The sequence below is a fragment of the Diorhabda carinulata genome, chromosome 4 (genome assembly GCF_026250575.1).
Source record: "Diorhabda carinulata isolate Delta chromosome 4, icDioCari1.1, whole genome shotgun sequence".
NCBI classification, from domain to species: Eukaryota; Metazoa; Arthropoda; class Insecta; order Coleoptera; family Chrysomelidae; genus Diorhabda; species Diorhabda carinulata.
Window position 1 is genome coordinate 29,155,155 of NC_079463.1, and position 22,412 is coordinate 29,177,566.

Sequence of the window (22,412 nt, forward strand, 5' to 3'; positions counted from 1 at the left end):
ATGCTTTTAAGTCAGCGAATCGAAAAACAAACCACTTTCCTTATGCTGAGAGAATAGGAGTAGCAGTACATGAAACTGTTTTTAAGAAAACGAATGGAAAACCTCCACTGGTTGACGACAAACCTAATAGATACTTTTCCACTTTCCTTCTGCTGGAAAACTAGGAGTAGCGAACTGTTTTTAAGAAAGCCAATAGAAAACGTGCAGGTTCGGCTACGTAGAGGACGAAACCTCTGTCCACATTCTCTCGAAGTATCAGGTACTACGGAATTCCAGAGCTCTACACCTGAAATAAAAGACGAAAATCTCCAGCAGCAAGAGCCATCACACATCCTGAATTTTCTTAAAGAAGTGAGATTCATAGATCAGCTATAAACACTGAGTATCCCCAGTGTCACAGTTCACAAGATATCCATTGGGTGCAAGTATACATGACACCCTAATCACAACACACATACATAGTGTGATAGATATTTTGTCACTTTCCTTTTGCTATAAGGATGGGAATAGCAGTCCATGTAACTTTTCTAAAAAGCGAATCCCCATTGACTGACGTTAGTCCTAATAGATGTTTTGCTACTTTCCTTCCGTTAAAAAAATAGTGGAAGTAGCAGTGTAAATGTTATTAAGAAAGCGAATCAAAAATCCCCACTTGTTGACGTTAATCATAAAAGATCTTTTTCTAATGGACAAAATCTAAATATCCATTGAATGCAACCATAATCAACTTAAGATATAATTTTATGTCAATAACTGAGAAAAATTACAACGTGGCAACGTCGTCAAAACTGTTGGTCGTCAATTTATTTCTAGTTGTCTAGTGAATCAATATGTTCATACTGAATATACTGTTTACACCAACACTAACAATTATACTGTCTGACGTACGTTTCGATAACTGAAGTTTACCTTCAGTCTCTGAAGACGATAACTTGGTTATCGAAACGCGCGTCAGACAGTATAATTGTTAGTGTTGGTGTAATTAGTATATTTAGTATGAATATCGCCACCGGTTCCAGATATTCCAATTAATATGTTGTTGATATCTATGTTGTGGATTCGATTAATTTATTTTGTAGGTGTAAAGTGTGTCATAAAGAACATACTAAAGAAAAAACCGGATGCGTTTTACTATCAACAAGAAATGGAACTGAAAAAACCTTAGAAAATGGATTAACTCCAAACATAACATAAACACTGAGAGACAGACTGAAGAAAAGAATTTTATGAAGCAAACAATTCCAAGTCTTTCATTTAAAATAATTTGATATTTTTAAAAACAAAATTGTTATTTTAACAACAAACATAGAGTAAATGTTTCACATAATACACTGAGAACAAGTTCGAAGAACTACACTGGGAAAAATGAATATGTCTTCCGATTATAAAGCTGTAAATTGTTTAGAAAGAGTTTATAAATGTAATAGACAGCTAGATGCAATGATTTCCGTCGTTTTTCATAACTACACATTGAAAATTAGGTTTTTCGTTAGTTCCTTACAACTAAGTTAAACATATATACATTTTATTGCATTCCACGTATAAAAAACTTTTCTCAGTGTATTCATTTCAGAACAAAGCATTGGAAACTATTTTTTAAAAAAATGATTTATAATATATTTATAAAATTTATATTGAAATGTTGATATTTATAGCATTAGTTTTATTTAAAAAAATATACGTGCACTACGTAATTTTGTTTTTATTTGCACCTGTTTCAGCATATACCTTCTGTTAAATTACGCAAAAAATAAATAATGAGGGCTCAATTTTCTTCTTTTATTTTCAATTAAAAACAGAAATGTCTTTTTAAAAAAAATCAAATACATTACTCATCAACACGTATTAACGTCATAGAGTTAATATTAAATATAGAGTGGAATTATACTATTGGAAGAGAGAGAAAGGGCATCAGTTCACCACGTTCTACTTTCCTTCACTCGCACATAAAATAAAAACTATTCTCCTCCTATGCTGTTCCTATACTCGAAACTTCGACGTCATGGCGATCCAATCAGAATAGAGAGGTAGAGATTAGTATACAGATGTTCTATTTTTCTTTATCAGCAGTTGTGGTCATCTTGAACAAGCTCACACACTTCGCTCTGTTTATTTTAATAATAACTCTATGATTAACGTACATGCAGCATAATATGCAATCCTCTTAACAATTTGAAAGGAAGTGTTGTCTATGTTTACTGCCGAATATCAATTTTCTCACGTCACTGAATAATTCAATTAAAATTCTTTAAGAAAAGTTCAAATTAGAAATTTAATGTACCTCTTTGTAACAATATACATATGATAAATTCCAAATAATACATTAAATAAAAGATATACGCAACCAGTATCATACTTATGTTATGTCAAGCTGGACATACTGATATATTGGTAGAACTGAAATACAGCTGGGCTCTTGACAGAAGACTGACAAAAAGTTTATTTTGGACAAAGAATTGTCAAATAAACCAAAACGTAATTAAAAGGGAATAGTTATCTTTATAGTATCTGATAGATAGTGGTTAAAATACAATGTTAACCCTTGAAGTTATACCAGAACGTTGCTTAGGCTGCATTGACCAATGGGAATTTATATTAGGTAAGCTTCGTCATTTTCTTTAAATGATTATTTTTGTAATTGTGTAATAAGTTACATACCCCTTTGAATTCAAATAGAGAACTTTTGATACTGTCATGCTTATAAATGTTCAAACTATTGGATTTTTGGTATATGTGTATGCGATTATACATATATTATTTGATAACTTTGAGAAAATGATTGATCATTTAAATACGTTGTCCAAACAGGAAAAACTTCCACAATTTAGACTGTATAATATAATTAAAATAATTCCATAAAAAAATTGAAACTTCCATTTAGTGTAACGCACAGTAATTCAATGTATTCAATATTAGTTATTGATTATTAAAAGTAATACTTAATAATTAGTGATATCAATATGATTCTACTTAATTGGTTGATTTCATTATCATTTGGTCGGAACAATGGGATTCAAATAAGCATTATTTATATTTAATATCTTTTAATCGATTGAAAATTGAAAAAAAAATTGTCAACTCTATGTTTTTTCTTTCAAACAATTTGTTTATTTGATGCTTGCTGCCATTCTTGATAATACTGAAAAGTTATTAAGTATTAATAACCACTTTTCTGTACTTCCATTATATCTTGGAACATCAAAATTATAAATAAAATTATAATTATAATGTTTTGATTATCCCCAAAAGGCAATTAGAAAATAACACTGATTTAAAAATAAATTGAAAAGTTCGTCACAGGGAATTGGTTTTGAAAATGGACTAGCAATTTATCAAAGATTCACAAATAATTGTTATGCAGGATCATGTATCAATAAGCTCTAAAGTATGTAACCCATACAGATTACTTATCCAATATGCCACAAAATTCATGGTATATTTCAAAGTCTCTTTAACCAGTTACTACAAAACAACATGACCTTTAATATCCTAACCACCTGGATGATTCTGCATAAGGAAGAACAGCAATTAAAAACAATATTTTCAAATGTGTAAAGATGAATACACAAAATAATATTGTGAGGGCTTTGAGGCTGAAATTGAAAAGAAAAATTTATTGAAAGTAGGGATAAAATAAAAGTTATATGATAACATGAATATTGAAACGCGCGTGGGTGTTGGTGTAGTGATGGTGTAAACAGTGTGTTTAGTACCACCAATTTATTGGTGGTTCCAGAAATTCCAACTTAGCTTGCTCACAATAACTTTGAAATAACTGGAAAAATTTTACAAGAAAAGTAACTAAGGAGATTGGAAACTTCACCACAAATTTAGATTTTGACAATCACATTCTAGAGTTTAAAGTACCATAGAAATATAGATGTAGAAAATTTCACTTGTTGCTTGTACTCTAATGACAGATTTATTAAAATGATAAAGACTGTATTAAGGTTATAATTTGTTTATTGAAGTATATTGAAATAAGACTGGTTACATACACTCGTCTTTACCATTATCCTGACTAAATAAGATCCTCTCCTATATTTAAGGGTGGGAAATGCAATCCCCACTTGATATATATTTCTAGAATGTTGTACATCACTTTTTCTCAATATTTTAATGTAATGTTTATTTTTTTGTAGGGATGCATTTTTCACAAGCTGTTGCCATAGTCCAATCTCAACTTGGTATTATTAAAGGTGTTCAAGTTTTGTATAGTGAGAAAGTAAGTATACAACTAAATACATCAAAAAAACATGTTCAATAATTGTGACATAATTTGAATCTTTGTACACATCTATGGATAGAAGCAGCATTTTATAAATAGTGTCTAGGTATGAAATTATTTGGTCAAAGTTATTTTTCTCTCCAACAAATAATTCTACTATCCTGAGAATTGGTCTTCATTTGATCATCTTGTTTTATTTATTTGGACAATATGGATTTTGTCACTTCCTTTTCACTTAAAAGATTAAATTATATGTCACATATGATGATAATTCTACATATTCATTATTGGTTGAATATAGTTGTAGTTTCATGATTTTTCATTTAAACTTAAACTGACATATAACAATATAAGGCTTCTGAATTATATTATCTTTAAACAAAAATTTGGTAACTTTCAGAAGCCTCTAGAAGCTGATTTAGTTATAAATTTACCTCATGATGGAATAAGATTGTTTTTTGATCCCATAACCCAAAGGCTCAAAATCATTGAAATTTACTCAATGAAATCTGTAAAATTGAAATACTGGTATGTATAAATATATTATTTTTTTGCATACTAAACATTGTGTTATCTCATGAGTAGGTCTTTTAGTGATGCATTTATTAGATTTTGATCATTAGAATCCAGCAGTTACTACTGGAGGATTTTTATTAATGTAGTGGGAAGAAAAATAAATTTTTAACACGTTTTCAACTATATTTATTTGTTTTTTATTAATATTATTATTAGTTACTAAGTAAGTACGAATGGTGAAAGAAATATTAAATCAAATATTCAAATTTAAACACATTTTCCTACTAAAAATAATTCAGATTATCAAACCTCAATGTTTATAATTATTTAGGATTCTAATTTTGGTCACAGTTTCTAATCTTTGTTTCAGTATAGTAAAATTCATTGCATTATAATGAAATTTTAGTGAAACGAGAAATATTTAGTGGCGTCCTTAGGCTAATCCAGACAGAAAAATTAAAATCAGGGAATCTGACAGTTTATCTAAATATTCTAGAGATAAAACTACATAGCAGTGACATATAAATGGCCAAATACATCAGATAATGGATACAGATATCTCATTCAAAGTGGTCAATAAAGATATTCCGATAGTTCAAAATGCATCTCTCTATTATACATATCGTTCAAAACTAGTGCAAGGTGCTGTATTGGGCGTTTTCTGGCGGGAAAGCACCATCTTCCAGCTAGAGTTGCTCGTCAGAAAACACATTTACATTCTGTCCAATAACCTAGCGGTCTTGGAGACCCTGAGGGCTAGTGAGTGCAAATGGGGTAACGACTCTGTATTTTACATCTGTGACCTCATGAGATGTAAAATCAATAATGAATTCAATGGATGGCTGAATGATCACATGTAATCTTATTGGATAAACAATACATACCTAAGAGAATGCAAAATTTTCATAACCATGTCAGCTAAGAAGTCTGAGAAACAGAATTGAACTTGTAGTCTTTTGACAGGTCACTACACAAATATCACTTTAAGACGATAGTCATGGTAGAGGACAACAACTGTAGATTTTGCGAGCAAACCATGGAAATAGCAGAGCATCTACTCTATGAATGTTTGCTCATTTCATCAAAATACTTCTGTACCTCAAAGGAGTAAGCTAATACCATGAGAAATGAGACAAAAAAAACCTTCTTTGGGAAGAGTCTATGTTTTTTGGAGACAATGAAATGCAGAATTATACACAAAATATCGTTTAGGTATATGTACAGAGTGGTGGAGAAGCCAAAATGATTCCCCAAATCGAGCATCAAAGATGGAATGAGATGGGGGAGTACCCTGTGAATTTCCTGTCCATTTAGGCAAAATGTTTAGGTACCTCAAAGGTAGTAGTACAGAAATCCTCCAGAAAAATAGCTTCTACATAGGTGCAGAACGACCAGAAAGGCCAAACAATCTACTGTAAGCTATGGTACATTGCCATTAAGAGTGTGTTCAATTTTGACATTTTTTCTAATAGATATGAATAACTCTTTATAGTGTTTAAATATTCACTTGACAGACAGGTGTTTGTTAAGGTCTTCCAAAAGTTAATATGTATAGAAATTTAAAAGAAAATAATATACTAGAACTATCTCACCAAAAAGTATGGAAACTAGATATAATCTATGTTTCATACTATGATAATATTTCCTTTCTCCATGCTTCCATAGTGAAGATATAATGGCATATAGTGTTACTAGATGCAATATTTTTAAATTGTTTTCATAAATATTATAAGTTAACCCTTGTGCTTTTGATAACTTTGTGGTTGATTTTAATAACTATCAATTGGCCATCAATTTGGCAAGACAAATTATCATCCATAACATATTTGAAGTTTAAAAATGGATAAATTGAAGAAAATTATTTTTTTTGCACTTCTGTACATCTTGGAGTATTGTATCGGTAACAACTATTTAATTTTTAGTGGACTAGATTTTAATTCGCCCGAAATTTTACCTAGTGTAGAACAAATTGAACATTCATTTGGTGCAACCCATCCAGGTGTTTATGATTCTGAAAAAAAAATGTTTATGTTAAATTTTAGAGGTCTATCATTTTACTTTCCTGTCGAGTCAGAATTCCAAACCGGTAAGTTAGTTTTTATATAATATTCATCTTGGACTATACTGTTTTCTAATATGAGAAAAGAGAGAAAATTTGAAATCTATTTCCTTCTTAATTTTTCATAAGAATTATAATTATATCAACTCCTACTATTTTTCGATAGCGGTTTTATATCTCAATAAGGATTCATTACTCTCAAACGTTATGTTTAACAATTACTTTCTTTTATACTGGGTGTTTTAAAACAAGGTGTTCCTATCTCTAGGATACATAAAAAACAGAAAAATATTTGGGGTTTGCTAACGCCACCCGTATTCAAGGGCGTTGTAGAAAAAAAAGTTCATTTGAAATAAATCTAATATTGAAAAATTTATTTTCAATACTACTTGGTACGAACCTTATAACTAGCGCCTTCTATGAGAGTCAGACATAAAAGCAAATTCATTTGATGTATCAAATTCCAAAATATATTCGTATAAAATTTCAATACAATGTTGTCAGTAGTTGCAGCAAAATCGTAAAAAAATGTGTTTCTTCAACGCGCTTTATCTTGAATACGGATGGCGTTACGAAAATTTTTTACTGAGCAAACCCTAAATATTTTTCAGTTTTCTATCTATTCTAGAGACGGGATTACCTTTTTTCGAAACAACTTTTATATATTTTTTTTATTACAATCAAATTGACTTTCAGGTAGTTCACACAATTTGGGTTCGTTACAATTTCAGGCAGGTAATTCCCCTATAGTATCACGTCTTGCTATTTATAGTGGTTTTTGGGATGATCAATTTCCTACGCCTGAATTACCATTGACGTGTTATCACGGACAAATATATTTAAAAAAAGCCATAGTACTCAGAGGAAGATCGTATACTAGGGGACTCAAATTACATTTAATGGCATGTAAGTACTTCATATCGAAATATATATTATACACATCTTTCAAAGATAAATAGTATACGCATTATTGTGTGTCAAAAATTTAGCTTGATCAAACGTTATAATAAATATTTAATATTTTTTAATTGTTTTTCAATTTTTATTAAAAATTATTGTTAATAATTGATTCTTCTTTTTCTGGATTAAATATGAATGTAGGTAATGGGTCTCTTGGGTGAATATTTTTTTACAAACCTCGTATACTACTGAAAAATTTTTCTATATAATTAGATTTTTGAGTTTATCTTTGACATTTATTAATTGATATTTTTAATTAAAATATTTAAAAAGCCATGTGGTAATTTTTGTAATTAATTAGTTGTTTTCTTCAATACAGCGGAAATTCTTCCTTGGTCACAAAAAGGTAATTTCAACTGGTGTTTGTTCTTGTTATAACCGAGCTTGAGTTTCGCTTTTACTTACACTCATAAGACGTAGTGTTTCCTTCAATTTTTGTATCATCATTTGTGTATTGTTTCCAGATGATATTATGAATCTTCGTTATAAATATATTAAGTTCAAGTATTGATTAACTATCTATGCAATCCACACTCTAGACTAAATAATAGAAAAGACAATGGAATATAAATGAGAAATACATATAATTTTTATTGACTGTCAAACAGGGAGACCCACAAAGGATTACATAGTAAGAACATCATAATAAATGTAACACGCATACACAGATTATGTGACTATCATAGAAAATGGACAGAAGGAATTAATAAAGGCAAACAAAAAATTAGGGGAAGCAAGCAATTACGTACTGGAAATAAATGCAGTAAAAACAAAATACATTATGAAAATAGGGGGGAAACCAGAAGAGAAAGCAAACCAACTGGAAGATAAAGAATACAATTATGAAACAGTATCGATCTTTAACTATCTAGGAATAACATTGGGACAAACAACCCGAGACAGGATAAAGGAAAGGATACAAAAAGGCTGTCGATCTTATGGGAAAACAAAAACCTATTAAAGAACAAAAACATAACTAAACAAAACAAAATAATGTACAAAACCCTAATAAGACCAGTAATCACGTATATGATGGAAACAACAGTAATCAACAAAAGGGAAGAAGAACAACTTAAAAGAACCGAGAGAAAGGTAACGAGAACAGGTCCAAACACAAGAGAGGTGGGAGAAAAGAGAGCAAAGAAAAATGAAGAAATAGAGAAAGAGCTGGAGAACAAAAATATAGTTAGATACTTAAAAGCATAAAGACGCAACTGGGTTGGGCATATAATGAGAAGGAAACCAAATGAAATGATCAAAAGAATAATGCAATGGACCCCGTTGTGGTCAAGGAGAAGAGGCAGGCCGAGAAAGATTAAAAGAGCAGTCAATATAGAGAAATGGAGGGCAAAATGTCGGAACCGAAAGAAATGGAAAATAATAAAAAAAGCAGCCAAGACAAACGATAAACTATAAAGAAAACAAAAATATAAAACGAGGAGTAATCCACCTCAAAAAACAACTTTAAAGTGTTATAAGTGATACCCATATCAAAAAGATTTAAAGGCTTGATGATGAAGTATTGATTTACATGAAATAAGGACAAGAATTATTTTCTGGCTAGTGAATTTGTTAAAAAAAATATTTGGCCCAAGTAGAGAGGGTCGATGACAAAAAATTTATAAAACACATTGAGAATACTAGATACTAAAATGAAGTAGTCCACATTTTTAGGTTTAAACTTTATATATATACATCAATTGATTATTGAGGATCTTAAGAATGAAAATAAAATTGACAGCACATCAAAAATTAGGGATATTGAAGAAAAATATACTAAAAATTTAATAGATCGAAGTTTGGTACCATTAATCAGTATTTAAAAAGTTGGATGCCCCTATTAAGAAAGAAAAACACCAACATTAACTAACTTCTAACAAAAAAAAAATAAACAACTAATGAATATTCTATTCGAAATAACAAGTCAGATATCTGAGTAACATAAATAAATTACAATTATATTTTAATAAAAAACAGCTGATTACTGGCTGTTATGAATATGAGATACCAACACAGATCCTTTTTGTTGATTTCAAAAGAGCTTATGATAGTGTGAACAGCAAAATGTTAATCCAAATATTACTAGAATTATAAATTCCCAACAAACTAATTCAACTAGTTAAGATGACCTTTCAATTCTCAAACATTCGTTAATGTTGAACCAACCGACAGTCAACCCCTAACGTTTATAATACGTAAATTCGGCTTGAACCAACAGTTAAATCTCAACTTTTGGTCAACCGAACTTTATAATACCGACCCTAAGTAACAAAACCAAAACTAAGAAAAACCTTATTTGATAAATCACGTGGGAAATAAATGACAGTGAATTGTCAAATAATATAAAGCAAACATGTGTCAAATTTATAAATATATTCTGTACAATGTACACCTAGGATTTTTAAAAGTTTCTCTATATTTTTTTGTATATAGGTGCATATTTATATAGTTTATTAAAAAAAATAAACATTATTTATAATATAATTTGGAATATTTTTTAATACCTGAGGAGTATCTACCAGTTAGTTGCTTTAAGAGGTATATCTAACCTGTGCTTTTATAAATAAGTTTGATATTTTTAAATTTTGTTCATTTTTCATTTCCTTCGCATTATCCTGAATATCCCTCATATCGATATACACTAATATCCAAAAGGACACATACAGGAGACTGTATAATTAATAAAATATTTATTTTAGCATCGTCTACTCGATTATCCGATGCTGTAAGTCAAGAATTCGAAAGAGAAATTTTACTAGGTCAATCCACACAAGAAATATCGACTGCTTTGGGTGCACCATCGAAAGTATTTTATAAAAGCGAGGACAAAATGAAGATACACAGCCCGAATCCCGATCGTAAAATAACTGCCATTAGGAGTGATTATTTTTTCAATTATTTCACCTTAGGAATGGTAAGTTGAAATTAATAATAGACATAACTGCAAAAATGATAAAAAAAGAAAAATTCATAATCAAAACTTAGTTACTTGATATTTTCCTACTTGAAGGGTTCATTGCAATTCAAGATTTTTCATTAATATTCAATAGGGGATGTACTTGCAATCAGGTAAAAATAATACAAAAATAAAATTTATAATCAAATGTTAATTACTGGGACTTCATAATTTAATATTCCTACTTGAAGGGGAGATTGCAATTCAGCAAATCAAACTTCAAGGTAATGATGATTATTTTTTTTTTAATATTCAATGGGGGTTGTATCTTCACTAGCTTTCTAATCTTTGTTTATAGGTTCACAGGAAAATCTTTGCTTATCTTCTACCCCTGTAAATTATTTCAGTAACTGTTTTTTCACCCATCAACCTACTTCTTCTTCTGCTTCTTCAGCAAAATTTATAATCACTTTGAGTGCAGCTGTTTGGCATCTTCTTGTGGTCCCTGTTTTTACTGAAGTGCGTGTACAATCGTCCAGATTATTCCACTTTATATCAAGAGCAAATGCAACATATTGTAACACACCAGGGTTCGGTTATTTATTTACAAAAATTAAAGCTTATGACTTTTCATTTGAAATTTAGACACTTATGTATCAATTTACACTATTTTCTGTCGTAAGCTGCTTTTATAGCCAATATGAAGCAGTAAACTAAACGTTTAATGTAAACAAACCCTCCTCCCATTAAATTTGTCTGAAAATAAAAATCCTCCTTATAAAAATACTTCTAGTTCTGTTTTTAACAATGTAGGGATTAAGTAGAGAATTTGATGAGATGAGAATGATGGTCTAATTAAATTAATTTTTTTTTCTAGGATATTCTGTTTGATGCAAACACTAATACAGCCAAAAAAATAGTGTTGCATACGAATTATCCGGGTCACTATAATTTCAATATGTATATGCGTTGTGAGTTTAATCTCACGTTAAATGATATTGATATTGATGCGTATACCCATTGGGATGATATTTGTAAGAAATTAACACCAAGCGATAGACCTGTCGTTTTAAATAGGGCAAGTTCCACCAATACTACAAATCCTTTTGGAAGCACGTTATGTTACGGATATCAAGATATTATTTTTGAGGTAAGAAGCTCCGAAAATATCTTTTTGATTTTTGTTATAAACACCTTTGGAAAGGAATGTTTTGTGAAATCACAATCTGATCAGAAATAGATCAATGAGCAATATTATTCTAACCTAAATTACTAAGATTGGAAAACTTGAAACTAAGCTCTGCTTTCTCACTCAAAGGGGTCAATCCTCTTAAGCATTCTGGTCACATTATTTCTGCAACTTTCTACATCTTAGTAACATACTTCAATTTGAATGATGTGTTGATAAGATCAGTAAGTTTTACTATGGCTTTTTTTGGTAGTTGTTGTAAAACTTCGCCAGTGATTAAATTAAAGCCAGTGGCTTTTTACGAATCAATGTTTGTTCTGATCACCTCAAAAATTTCTTTTGGGGAACATCTTCTGGTTCTGGTTTATTCCAATCTTCAAGATCTTCATAATTCGTTTGGACAGTCGACTGAATGTAACTCGAATAATAATTTTTTTATTTTTGTTTTAGGTAATGCCGAATCACTACATAGCTTCACTGACTTTATATGGTGACGGTATTCCATATGAAAAAGAAAATAGCCAAGCGTGACAGAGGCTCTCTGCCACTTACCTCGTCCTCACTAACAGGTACTGGCATTCCAACCCCATATACGATTGTGTTTTAAAAGCTTAGTTATCTCATTAAAATAATTCTTCTTATCATATACTTACGAAAAATATAATTTGTATGGTATGTCACGTATCATAAAAGATCATGTGTTCCAATATTATCCATAACTGTCAGGATAAGTACATGGGAAGATTTCTTTCAAATATATATCACACTACACATTAATTGATCCATTTACCGTCAAGGGAAGAAAAAAAATTAAAGTAACACATATTCATATTTAAAAAGAAAAAAAGAAAATTAGTTACTTCTCAAAATAAATGATGTTGCCTATAAGCATCAATGGTCTAAAGCGTTAAGTGGTATTATTGAAAAAAGTTCTTAACTATTAAATCAATTCTAACGATAAAATGCCCAGTATGCTCAATTCTCACTTCATTGGGTGGTTCTTATAGAAGTACCCTTGGCACAAAGTTCATTTTCAAAAGTTGAACTGCGACAAATGATTTGAAATTTGGTTGAGGCATTTTACTATCTCACAGTATTGTATATTTTCCAAACATTTACAAGAGTTCTGTCGATTGTATTTATAAATATTGGCCAACACACGAGATCTATAGTTTACTACACAATTATCGTGAAAATCTACCCCTCCGACATATTTATTATATGTTGAAATTATAGCTACTTGTGGGGTTAGCGCCTCTTTTTTTATTGTACAGAACTGAAAGATCCTACACTATAATGGGTACTGATTGCTGTTACAAAGGAATTATCGTTTCATTTCACCAAAGAAATGTAATTGGATTCCTCAAACAGTGAGTCATAGGAGCCCCACGCCTATTTTGGCTTTCAAAAAAAACAACAATTTGTAAAAAGCGAAAAATTTATCAAAGAAGATATTATGAATCTGAAAATTTATCACATTCAACAAAGATCAGTTTTCTTTTATGCAGCTCCCGCGTAAGGTATGAACTGGTAAATAAATACACCAAATCTTGAATCTAAAACGGACATCTTGCAAAAATGTCGTCCAAATTTGTTCATCAATAGACAAGTCAATTGAAAAACTTCCAAACCGTACAAATATATGATTGAGTGAGTTATAAAAGGGGCGGAATTTTTTGAATTTTTTAGTTCTTTTATTCATCACATCATTACTGGCACTACGGCCTTCAAAGAGCCTTGGCCTCGTCCATCATATTCCTTCAGTCATCGCGGTCCAACGCTCGGCGTCTCCACTTTCTTACACGTAGCTCCAGAAGATCCTATTCGCCGACCCTCCGGTACGCTTTGCGCATCCCCTGCACCTACGCTCAAAGTGGCTTAGTCATCTGAGTCTGGCCCTCTTGACTTCTGTCACCAGGCTTGGGTCTTCATAGAGCCGATAGAGCTCGGTGTTTGTACTGTTACGGTACACGATCTGAACGCACACTGGTCCATATATTCGGCGTGTTGACGTGTTGTTTGATCTTCTCGCGGTTGTTCAACACCCAGGTCTCGTTAGCTCACATGACAATCGAGCGAAAAATTGTGCGATAGATCTGCTTTTTCGTTCTTCAATTCAGTAAACATGAGTTTAGTAGTCATTGAAGACTGAAGTATACTCTATCCCCCGCTTTCACACGTCTTTTATTTCATGGCATTATTTTTAGTCACCAGGTATTCAAATTACGGTACATTTTCGAACTTATACCGGCCTACTTCGAAAGCTCCCGGGAAAGTTCTTCTCTTTCTTGACATAACCATATATTTTGTTTTGAACTCGTTAATGGTGAGCCCCACTCTACTGGATTCCTCCTCCAGCTGCTAAAAGCTTTCCTTCAGTTCACGCTCCCTTCGACTGAGTAGATCAGTGTCGTCAGCTTGAGTAAGGTACTGCACTGTTCTGTTGAGCAGAGTTCCTCATCTATTAACTTCGATATTTCTGATGACTCGTTCCAATGTCAGGTTAAAGAGGGTACACGAGACGTCATCCATACCAGGCGGATAAGTTTAGGATAAATGCCAAAAAGATGCAGAGTAAGATCGATCGTCACTGTCATAAGCTTGTTTGTAATCTATGAAGAGCTGGATGAACTTTGGCATCACTGTGATCTTCATAAATGGAAGTAGACAATGAAAGCAGAAATACATGGTATAGCTTTATACTTCAAATCTTTTTTATTGAAATTTGTAAAATCACTTTCCAGAAAATTATTTCCACTCAAGCGATAATTTGGTATTGAGCATTGAATTTTACAAATTTCTCCTATTTAGAACACATCAGGAAAGCATTTGAGAAATCGAAAAAAATGTTTATTTATCTTTCCTTCCATATATTTACTATTGCAGCCTGGAAATTTACATCTATACTTTACTCTGTCACCTACCTTCAACTCCATCCTGAAATATTCAATGGAAAATTACAGAAAAAAATACTTAGATGTCAATTTTTCAGTTATTTCCAATAAGATTCTACGTCGACTAGGGCTATGCTCCCTACCTAACTCTCTCAGCCTTATAAGAATAGAAGGGAAAAGAGATGCATATACTTTAGGCAAATTTCCACTGCCACCCTGTATGAACGCAGTTCATGTACAATTTGATAAAAAAATTATTTGCGTAGTGTTGGTAAACGCATTAACAACCGTGAAAGTGTTGACACAGTTTTTTCGATAAATACTTAAATCTTGTTCATTCTTATAAGTATTAGCATTTTGTACCAATTTCAAATAACCCATAGATGTCCCATGTACAAAGATTTTTTTGTATAAAATTGAACCAAGTGATCTCTTACGTTACTGTACTTCACATCATCGATAATAAAATTATTATAGCTTTTTAAAAATTGGGATAGAATATTAATCCGAAAAAAAGCAAAAAAAATAAGACTTTTAGCTGTTAATTATATTTTATTTTTGTAAATACTTTTAATTTTAGGTATAAATTGTTAGACATCTGTATTTACTCTAAAATCTTAGTTTTCATAAGTTTTTGTTTTCAGAAGTTGTCGATAAAATAGACGATATAGGTTTTAGTTGAGTATTATGAACTTCTTTTATTCCATTTCAACAGATATTTAAAAAAAAAAGATTTTAATTCCATATTGTATATAATTAGAAAGTACTACACATTTTTAAGTCGGGAGATAGCAAGCAATGTAACAACTACAGAGGAATAAATTTACTGTGTACATCTTTGAAAATTCTAGATAGCAAATTGAGACCATAAATAGGAAATACACTAAATGAGATTCCGGAAAGGTACAAGACCATCAAACAACTTTATATCCCACATTATTTGGAATTTGTGAAGTAATTTTTAAAGAAAATGAGTTGGGAATTGGCTATAATAAGCTAATTACTAAATTTATGAAACTTTTCAAATCTAAAAGTCCTAAAATTTATTAAGTAGGTCACATGTGTAATGCCTTTTCAGTCTTCACCGATTGGGTGGTACCGTTAGGCCCCTTTCCAGATTATTGGGATGATTGCTAAACCTTTGAGCAAATTTCTGGGATAGATTGGATATTTCATTTGGGTATCCTGAGCAATTACATACATACCAAGGAGCGTTTACAATACTACGAAGAACTCTGAAATGAGACCTTTCTATAATTCTGATGCTGCACCCCAGAGTTGTATCCCATAACTTCATATTGGTCTCAGAATCGCTTTGTAGACCAACAATTTATTACTAATTGACAACAGTGATCGACGCCTTATTTTCCAATATAGTCTCAATCCCAATTGTTTAGGCTCTGTGAATATGTGTGTTCTCCAGCTAAGTCTGCGATCCAGACATGTATTGACATGCTCTTGGTTTTGTAAAAATTGACCATTTAATATGACAGTTAGACATATGCCCATTCTCTTTGAGAAAGTAATGTGGACGAACTTTTCTTTATTTACTTCATTGCGCCATTGTTTGAGCCAGATGGGAAGTTAAGTAGGTTAATTTGCGGTGAACGAGACGCTGCAATTGGGTCTTGGGGAGAAGATAGGACAGCTGTATCATCTTATATAGCTTTAGTTATATTTTAATTAGCGGGAAGATCAGCTGTATACAACAAATACAGAATTGTTCCCACTACGCTTCCATGTGGCACACCTGAGCTAATCAAATGCAAGATTCTAGTTAGATTTAAGAATTTTACTTGGAAATGCCAGTCTTGTAGATAGATTTCAAGATAATTCTATGTGAAATTTTTTATAATCTTATATAGTAAAGCATGATGCCATATCGTGTCAAAGGCTTGTGCTATGTCCAGAAAGGTAGCAGAACAGTATTCTTCATTTTTAAATGAGTTTATTTTTTTGGTAATGAAGTGTAGTCGTTCTAGGGTATTGTGTTGCGATCTGAAATCACACTGGTAGACGGGTATTAATTGCGTGATCCTCAGAGTTGGTTCAAGTTGATTTTAGAAAAAAAAGTTTCAAACAAAAAATGAAGCTCATTGAAAGCTTCACAAAAAAAGTTCTATTCATTTTTTTTATATAAACCTATTTTGACAGGTATGATCCAAATTATACACTTTAAGGAGAATAGATTATGTTATAGTAGTTTCATTAATTATTGAATAAGAAATATATTGGATATGCTTGATACATCTAAAAAATATTGAAAATGTTATGATTTAGTTGCTTATATGGTTCTATAGTCTTTACTATTATTTAACTTTTTATTTCCTGCTCCACCGCTTGTCTCTTATTTTATTTATAGTTTGATTATTGTTTATTCTACTTTTTTACTTCACATTTTATTATTCATCATGAAGAAGTAATACGATATTGTTTTTTTTGAAGTTAATTAATATTTGTACCCATATTAACATGCTTTCTGTATTAGTTTTGGTCTCAAAAATCTCTGAATCAAATGTTATTAAAAATGTATTATGATATTTTATCAACATTTACTGCCTAATATTGTTTATTTAGTTAATAAACTGCTCAATTATTAAGTAAATACAGATGTTATTAACACTGATTTTAGTCAATGATTTGCCTGCAAGCTACTAATGGTTTAATTTGATTTTATAAAACAGTTTATTGTATATTATATAATTAATGAGAATTTATTTATTTTAACTGTGTTCGAAAAAAAATAGAATCAATTGAGTTTGATTTAGTTGAAAAATATTTAAAATTCCTCTAGAACAATCTTGAACTACTTCCAAATTGTAAGCAGGTACATAGTGTTTAATTATTTTGTAAATATTTATAAATATTCAAAATAACTAACCTCGGTTTCAAGTTAATTGATGTTAAGTATTGGTTACGATTTTAAGTATTTTCTAATTTATTTTTTCATGGTATTCATTGACTATTTTGTATTACATAAAGTATCGAAAACTTAAAAACACTCGATTAAAAAAATGTTATATATTTCAAAATACTTTTCTTAACCTTTTCACCAATTTTAGAAAAAAATTGGACCATACTTTCTATTGGGTTTGCCACTTTCTGATTCTCAATTTCCTTTTATATCCACTGACTATTTCTTCAAGGATTCTTCCGCAAAATATATTTGAGTATCGGTCAATCAATCCTCAACACAAATTCCTTATATAATTTTATCAGAATATGGAAGTTAAATTTCTTCATTAAAGGTAAAAATAGTTCCATTCACTTTGTCCAATTTCTCTTTAAAAAAAGTTTACATGGAAGACAGAATGAAAACATTTCAGCCCGTTACCTAAAGAACCAACTACTTGGTCGCTAAATAATTATTAATTATTTGACACAATGGGAAAATGCAAAATGTTGGAATTTAACTGTCGACAAGGGTCCAAGGCCCCCACAAAGTATATAAATCCGTCACTGCACCAGCTCCTGAAGTGCGACAACCCTTCTATATTCTGTGTAAAATGCAGCATTTTTTGTTTCTTTTAAATAACAATTTTGGGCATGTTGAATTTACTATTAATTAATAAATTGACATAACTTATGGGTTTGATTAAAAATTGCCCAATTTAGCAATATTTTTCTATGATAAATATGTCAGTGATCAAAATACAACTTAAAAAAATTTAATCACACACTCATGTATTTAAATAAAATAATTATTCATACGGTAGTTTTATTCTTCTTAACTGGTACGAATTTTTGTCATATTCCATGGTTAAAAATTTCCTCAATTCTACATATATTTACATGGTCCACAACATTCAAATATAGGTTGATCAAGTTGTTATGCTACCTCTACATGTAAGTAAAAGTTTCACCTTTAGTCTCTGAAGATGATAACCTTGTTATCGAAACTAGTGTAAAACTGTTTTACCTGTCTCTGAAGACCACAACTTAGTTATCGAAACGCGCGTCAGACAGTGTAATTGTGAGTGTTGGTGTAGTGGTAGTGTAAACAGTGTGTTTAGTACCACCAATATATTGCCATTTGCTCTCAATTTATGCTGGTAGACCTATCTAGTGCTCTAATTTAAAAATGAAAAATTAATTTTATCTCGAGTTATCTGCGTGAACCGATTATAAAATAAGTGGTTTATAGGCATATTCTCTTAAAGCATTTAGAGTATAATTGAAATTAATTTCAACTTAAGACTTTTAATAAATTGATTAACTTCAGAAACCTTGGTTTCAATAATAGTTTATCTTTAATTAATATTTTGCAGTGGCAGTGGATGTTATAGTATTTGTTTTAAACCAAAGATATTCTATATTTATAATAATTTTTGTTATTGTTCAACTGTTGTTAATACATTTAATATCAAATAATTCATTGCATAAATCAGTTAATAATAAAAATTGACACTTTAAATTTATTAGGAATCTAATGTGGCCAGAGATGAAAAGTTCTAGTTACACTTAAAAATTCTTCATTGCTATGTTTGTTAATATATGGTTTACTAAATTACAGTAAACAATAGAAAATTATCAATAAACACTGAAACCCATTTCTATTGATTGCCTACCAATGGGAGAAACCATCTTATCTAAGAAGTACAAGATTAAGTGAAAATTTGCATTTGGCAACTTTCATATACCAAAATAAGGTAAATGGCCAAAATTTGGGGTTCCAAACAAGTGTTAGTCCAGGAGTTGGCGTTGCAATTTTTCTAGGAATTTTATACCGAAAAAATTTTATTTCAAACAGTTGTTCAATGGTTTAAAATCAGTTAAGTGATGGTCAGTTGTTCCACTAACAATGGAGCTAAAGTAGACAGCATGGAAAGGTCATTGGAAAAAATGGGGGGCTATATTGTAGTCATGGGATTGAACCTCATTAAAAATTTAAGTAAGAAATTTTATACATTATGAAATTTATACATCTAAATTTTATACTTTTAAAATAATAAAGAGAATCGTCAGCTTTATTTTTAACAAGGGTAAGGCTGTTAGTTATCGTGATACACATTTTGTGCGATGCGTTAGTCTCTTCGGAAAATAAACTGACGATCTTCACACCCATATACAATCAGCTGACGATTATTGTTGGTATTTTTAACAATTAAATTATCTTATACGTTGAATTCAATAAGTATAATATAAATTTCATGTAAATATCCCATTATATTTATTAATTTTGTGTCGGTTTTAAATTATATACAGAAATATTTGTAGTAATACATTCTATGATGGATTTTTCACAAGTTCATTTCCTCTTGTTTCTATATTAATCAAAAATTCTTGTCTTCTTCAATTACATGACCTGTAGAAATATTAAATAAGAAATTTTTGTCATAGTTATCAAAAAAATTATTATTTTTGTTTAAGTGTGAAATTAAATTTTCTAATTTATTATTATCCAGACTGCTTGGCTTTTTTGTAACCCTGTTTGTTCCATAATGATTCCTGTTAATTTGTTTCAACATCAGCTTTCATGGTCTATTCACAACTAAGATCCACTAGTTGTCTCCAGAATGGCTCATCATTTCTTTTGATACCAAACAATCCTTTTTAAAATCTTAACTGTAGCTATTGATGAGATGTAGCTACCTTCATTAATTTATCATAATATAAAACTATACATTGATTAGTTCTGTTTATTAAAAACAAAAAATTTAGTAATTTTTGGTACTATAAATTTGAATAATTAAAAATTCTTTTACATAATAAAAACATAATAATTAATTACATTAATATATATTTATATTATTTATATTAAATTGATTTTATACATATTTAAAATGAAAAAATTTAGTTGTATAAATTTAATTTGTTTGTCATATTTTCAATGCACGTGACTGATGTATAACCCACTCCAATACAGCTGTTTACTTAATCATCGAAACAGATTTTTTTACAGTGTCTTTATCTCCACTGCTACCGGAGCAGCTGACATTTAGAGCTATTATGTGTGAGGGGAAAACTATTATTGTTATGATTTTTAGCTGCTATAATTTATAAACTGCGCATTAAAACTTGAATATTCTTTATAATAATATGGTGACCAATTTTTCATCATAGTTGCAGACAAAACAAATATGAACACCCTATATTTATAAAAATTATGTTGAATAATAGTTATCAGTGTATAAAGGATTTTCATTTTTAAAATTAAAGTCTTTATATACACATCTTCATATTTCACTGCCAAGGCAACAAAATGAGGACACAATTAAAATTTTCATCAACTTTAGAGCATACATTAGAAATTGCAAAATACTCAAACTGCCTTTTGTGTTAAAAGTTTAGTTGTATATTGTACTATTTCGTGTCCAAAAATATTTTTTACAAATAAATGTCACTAGAGAAAAATGTTTTTTTTATTTCCAACAAATTAAACTCGCCATTGATTACAATGTAATAAAGTTCAATACATAACGGTTGTTTTTGGAAGATAAATTATGTTATCGAATATTGCCTAAAGGAAGCAAAAAAATAAAATAAGTAATATACCTCTATAATACAAGCTAAGTATATGTTCAATTATTTTTTATCTTCTTTTGTGTCAACTTCTTCCGAAGCAGGGTTAGCATTTCTAAAATTAGGAAACTGTTCCCATGGAGCACTTAATTCGAATTTTCTAAATTCTTGTGCTAATTCCAGTGGTTCAACAACGACTCTCTTTTTCTCATCATCATATCGAACTTCAACGTAACCACTAAGTGGAAAATCTTTTCTAAAAGGATGTCCTTCAAATCCATAATCTGTAAGTATTCTCCTCAAATCTGGATGATTAGAGAAAAATACACCAAACATATCCCAAATTTCTCTTTCATACCAATTTGCAGCTTTATAAACCTCGTTACAAGAATCTATAGGAGTTAGTTCGTCTGTATATGTTTTGACTCTAATGCGGGAATTGAATCTAACTGATAATATGTTGTAGATTATTTCAAATCTGGAATAAAATTCAAACAGAAAGTTTTTAGTGAAAGTAATTAAGAATTTAACACATTTCTTTTACTTACCTATATGGTCTAGATATTACATCCATTCCAGCAATATCAACCAAATTTGAAAACTGAGCATTGTGATGATCTTTTAAAAACTGCAATACAGGTACTATCCCCTCTGGCACAATTAGAAGTTCTAATTCATCGCCAGCAGTTATCTGTACTTTCTGTATATATTTTGGTAGGCATTCAGCTACGTACTTTCCAAAATCCCTAAGGTTTGATCGTGCCACTACATTAGGTTTTCTGACAGTAGGTCTAGTCTCAGTTTTAGTTTCAACTTCTGTTGATAAAGCTCGACTGACACTTTGTGTTACACTTGTAACGGGTGTCTTAAACGGTCTGTTACGGGCTAGTTGGGATAATAATGGTCTTAAGAACATCTCTAATAATTTTAATCTAAATTGTCAATTTATAATTACTAACCTAAAAATTATGACGTAACAAATATCATTTCTTCTTTTTTATTGGCTACGTCATTTGTGCTACTACGTTATGATTATCCTAAACATTCAAAAGATGGAGCTTTCCAATTAAATATTTGGCGCGTTTTATAAAGTAATAATTTATAAGAAATTTATCAAAACATATTTAACCATTAATTTCATGCTAATTTCACATATTTTCATGTGCTTGTTTTATTAATTATGATCCAGTCAAATGTAAAGCAATTTA

General features: G+C 30.3%; 3 protein-coding genes across 4 annotated transcripts in view; 2 read left to right on the plus strand and 1 right to left on the minus strand.

Annotated features, from left to right (window-relative positions):
- LOC130892854 (lutropin-choriogonadotropic hormone receptor) overlaps positions 1-1,691 on the plus strand; it is a 46,124-nt gene extending 44,433 nt beyond the window's left edge. The window contains exon 15 of the mRNA XM_057798530.1: positions 1,080-1,691. Within this exon, the coding sequence (XP_057654513.1) occupies positions 1,080-1,194 (115 nt within the window). The 3' untranslated portion in view covers positions 1,195-1,691. The remainder of the gene's footprint in view (positions 1-1,079) is intronic.
- A 639-nt stretch (positions 1,692-2,330) lies between these two features.
- Positions 2,331-12,700, plus strand: LOC130892182 (PHAF1 protein CG7083). Of its 2 annotated transcripts, XM_057797404.1 has the most exons (9): positions 2,331-2,599; positions 4,143-4,225; positions 4,629-4,756; positions 6,667-6,830; positions 7,500-7,709; positions 8,083-8,109; positions 10,463-10,677; positions 11,537-11,809; positions 12,299-12,700. In XM_057797404.1, the coding sequence occupies exons 1-9, from the start codon at positions 2,533-2,535 to the stop codon at positions 12,377-12,379; spliced, it is 1,248 nt and encodes a 415-aa protein (XP_057653387.1). In that variant the 5' UTR covers positions 2,331-2,532; the 3' UTR covers positions 12,380-12,700. The 2 variants fall into 2 exon arrangements, with proteins under 2 accessions (XP_057653387.1, XP_057653388.1); XM_057797405.1 differs by lacking the exon at positions 8,083-8,109.
- An 8,382-nt stretch (positions 12,701-21,082) lies between these two features.
- On the minus strand, positions 21,083-22,395 carry LOC130892184 (NADH dehydrogenase [ubiquinone] iron-sulfur protein 3, mitochondrial-like). Its single transcript, XM_057797406.1, has 2 exons — positions 21,753-22,395; positions 21,083-21,682 (listed from the first exon to the last, which is right to left on the minus strand). Exons 1-2 carry the CDS (start codon positions 22,118-22,120, stop codon positions 21,268-21,270), a joined length of 783 nt encoding a protein of 260 aa, XP_057653389.1. The 5' UTR covers positions 22,121-22,395; the 3' UTR covers positions 21,083-21,267.
- Positions 22,396-22,412: the final 17 nt, after the last annotated feature.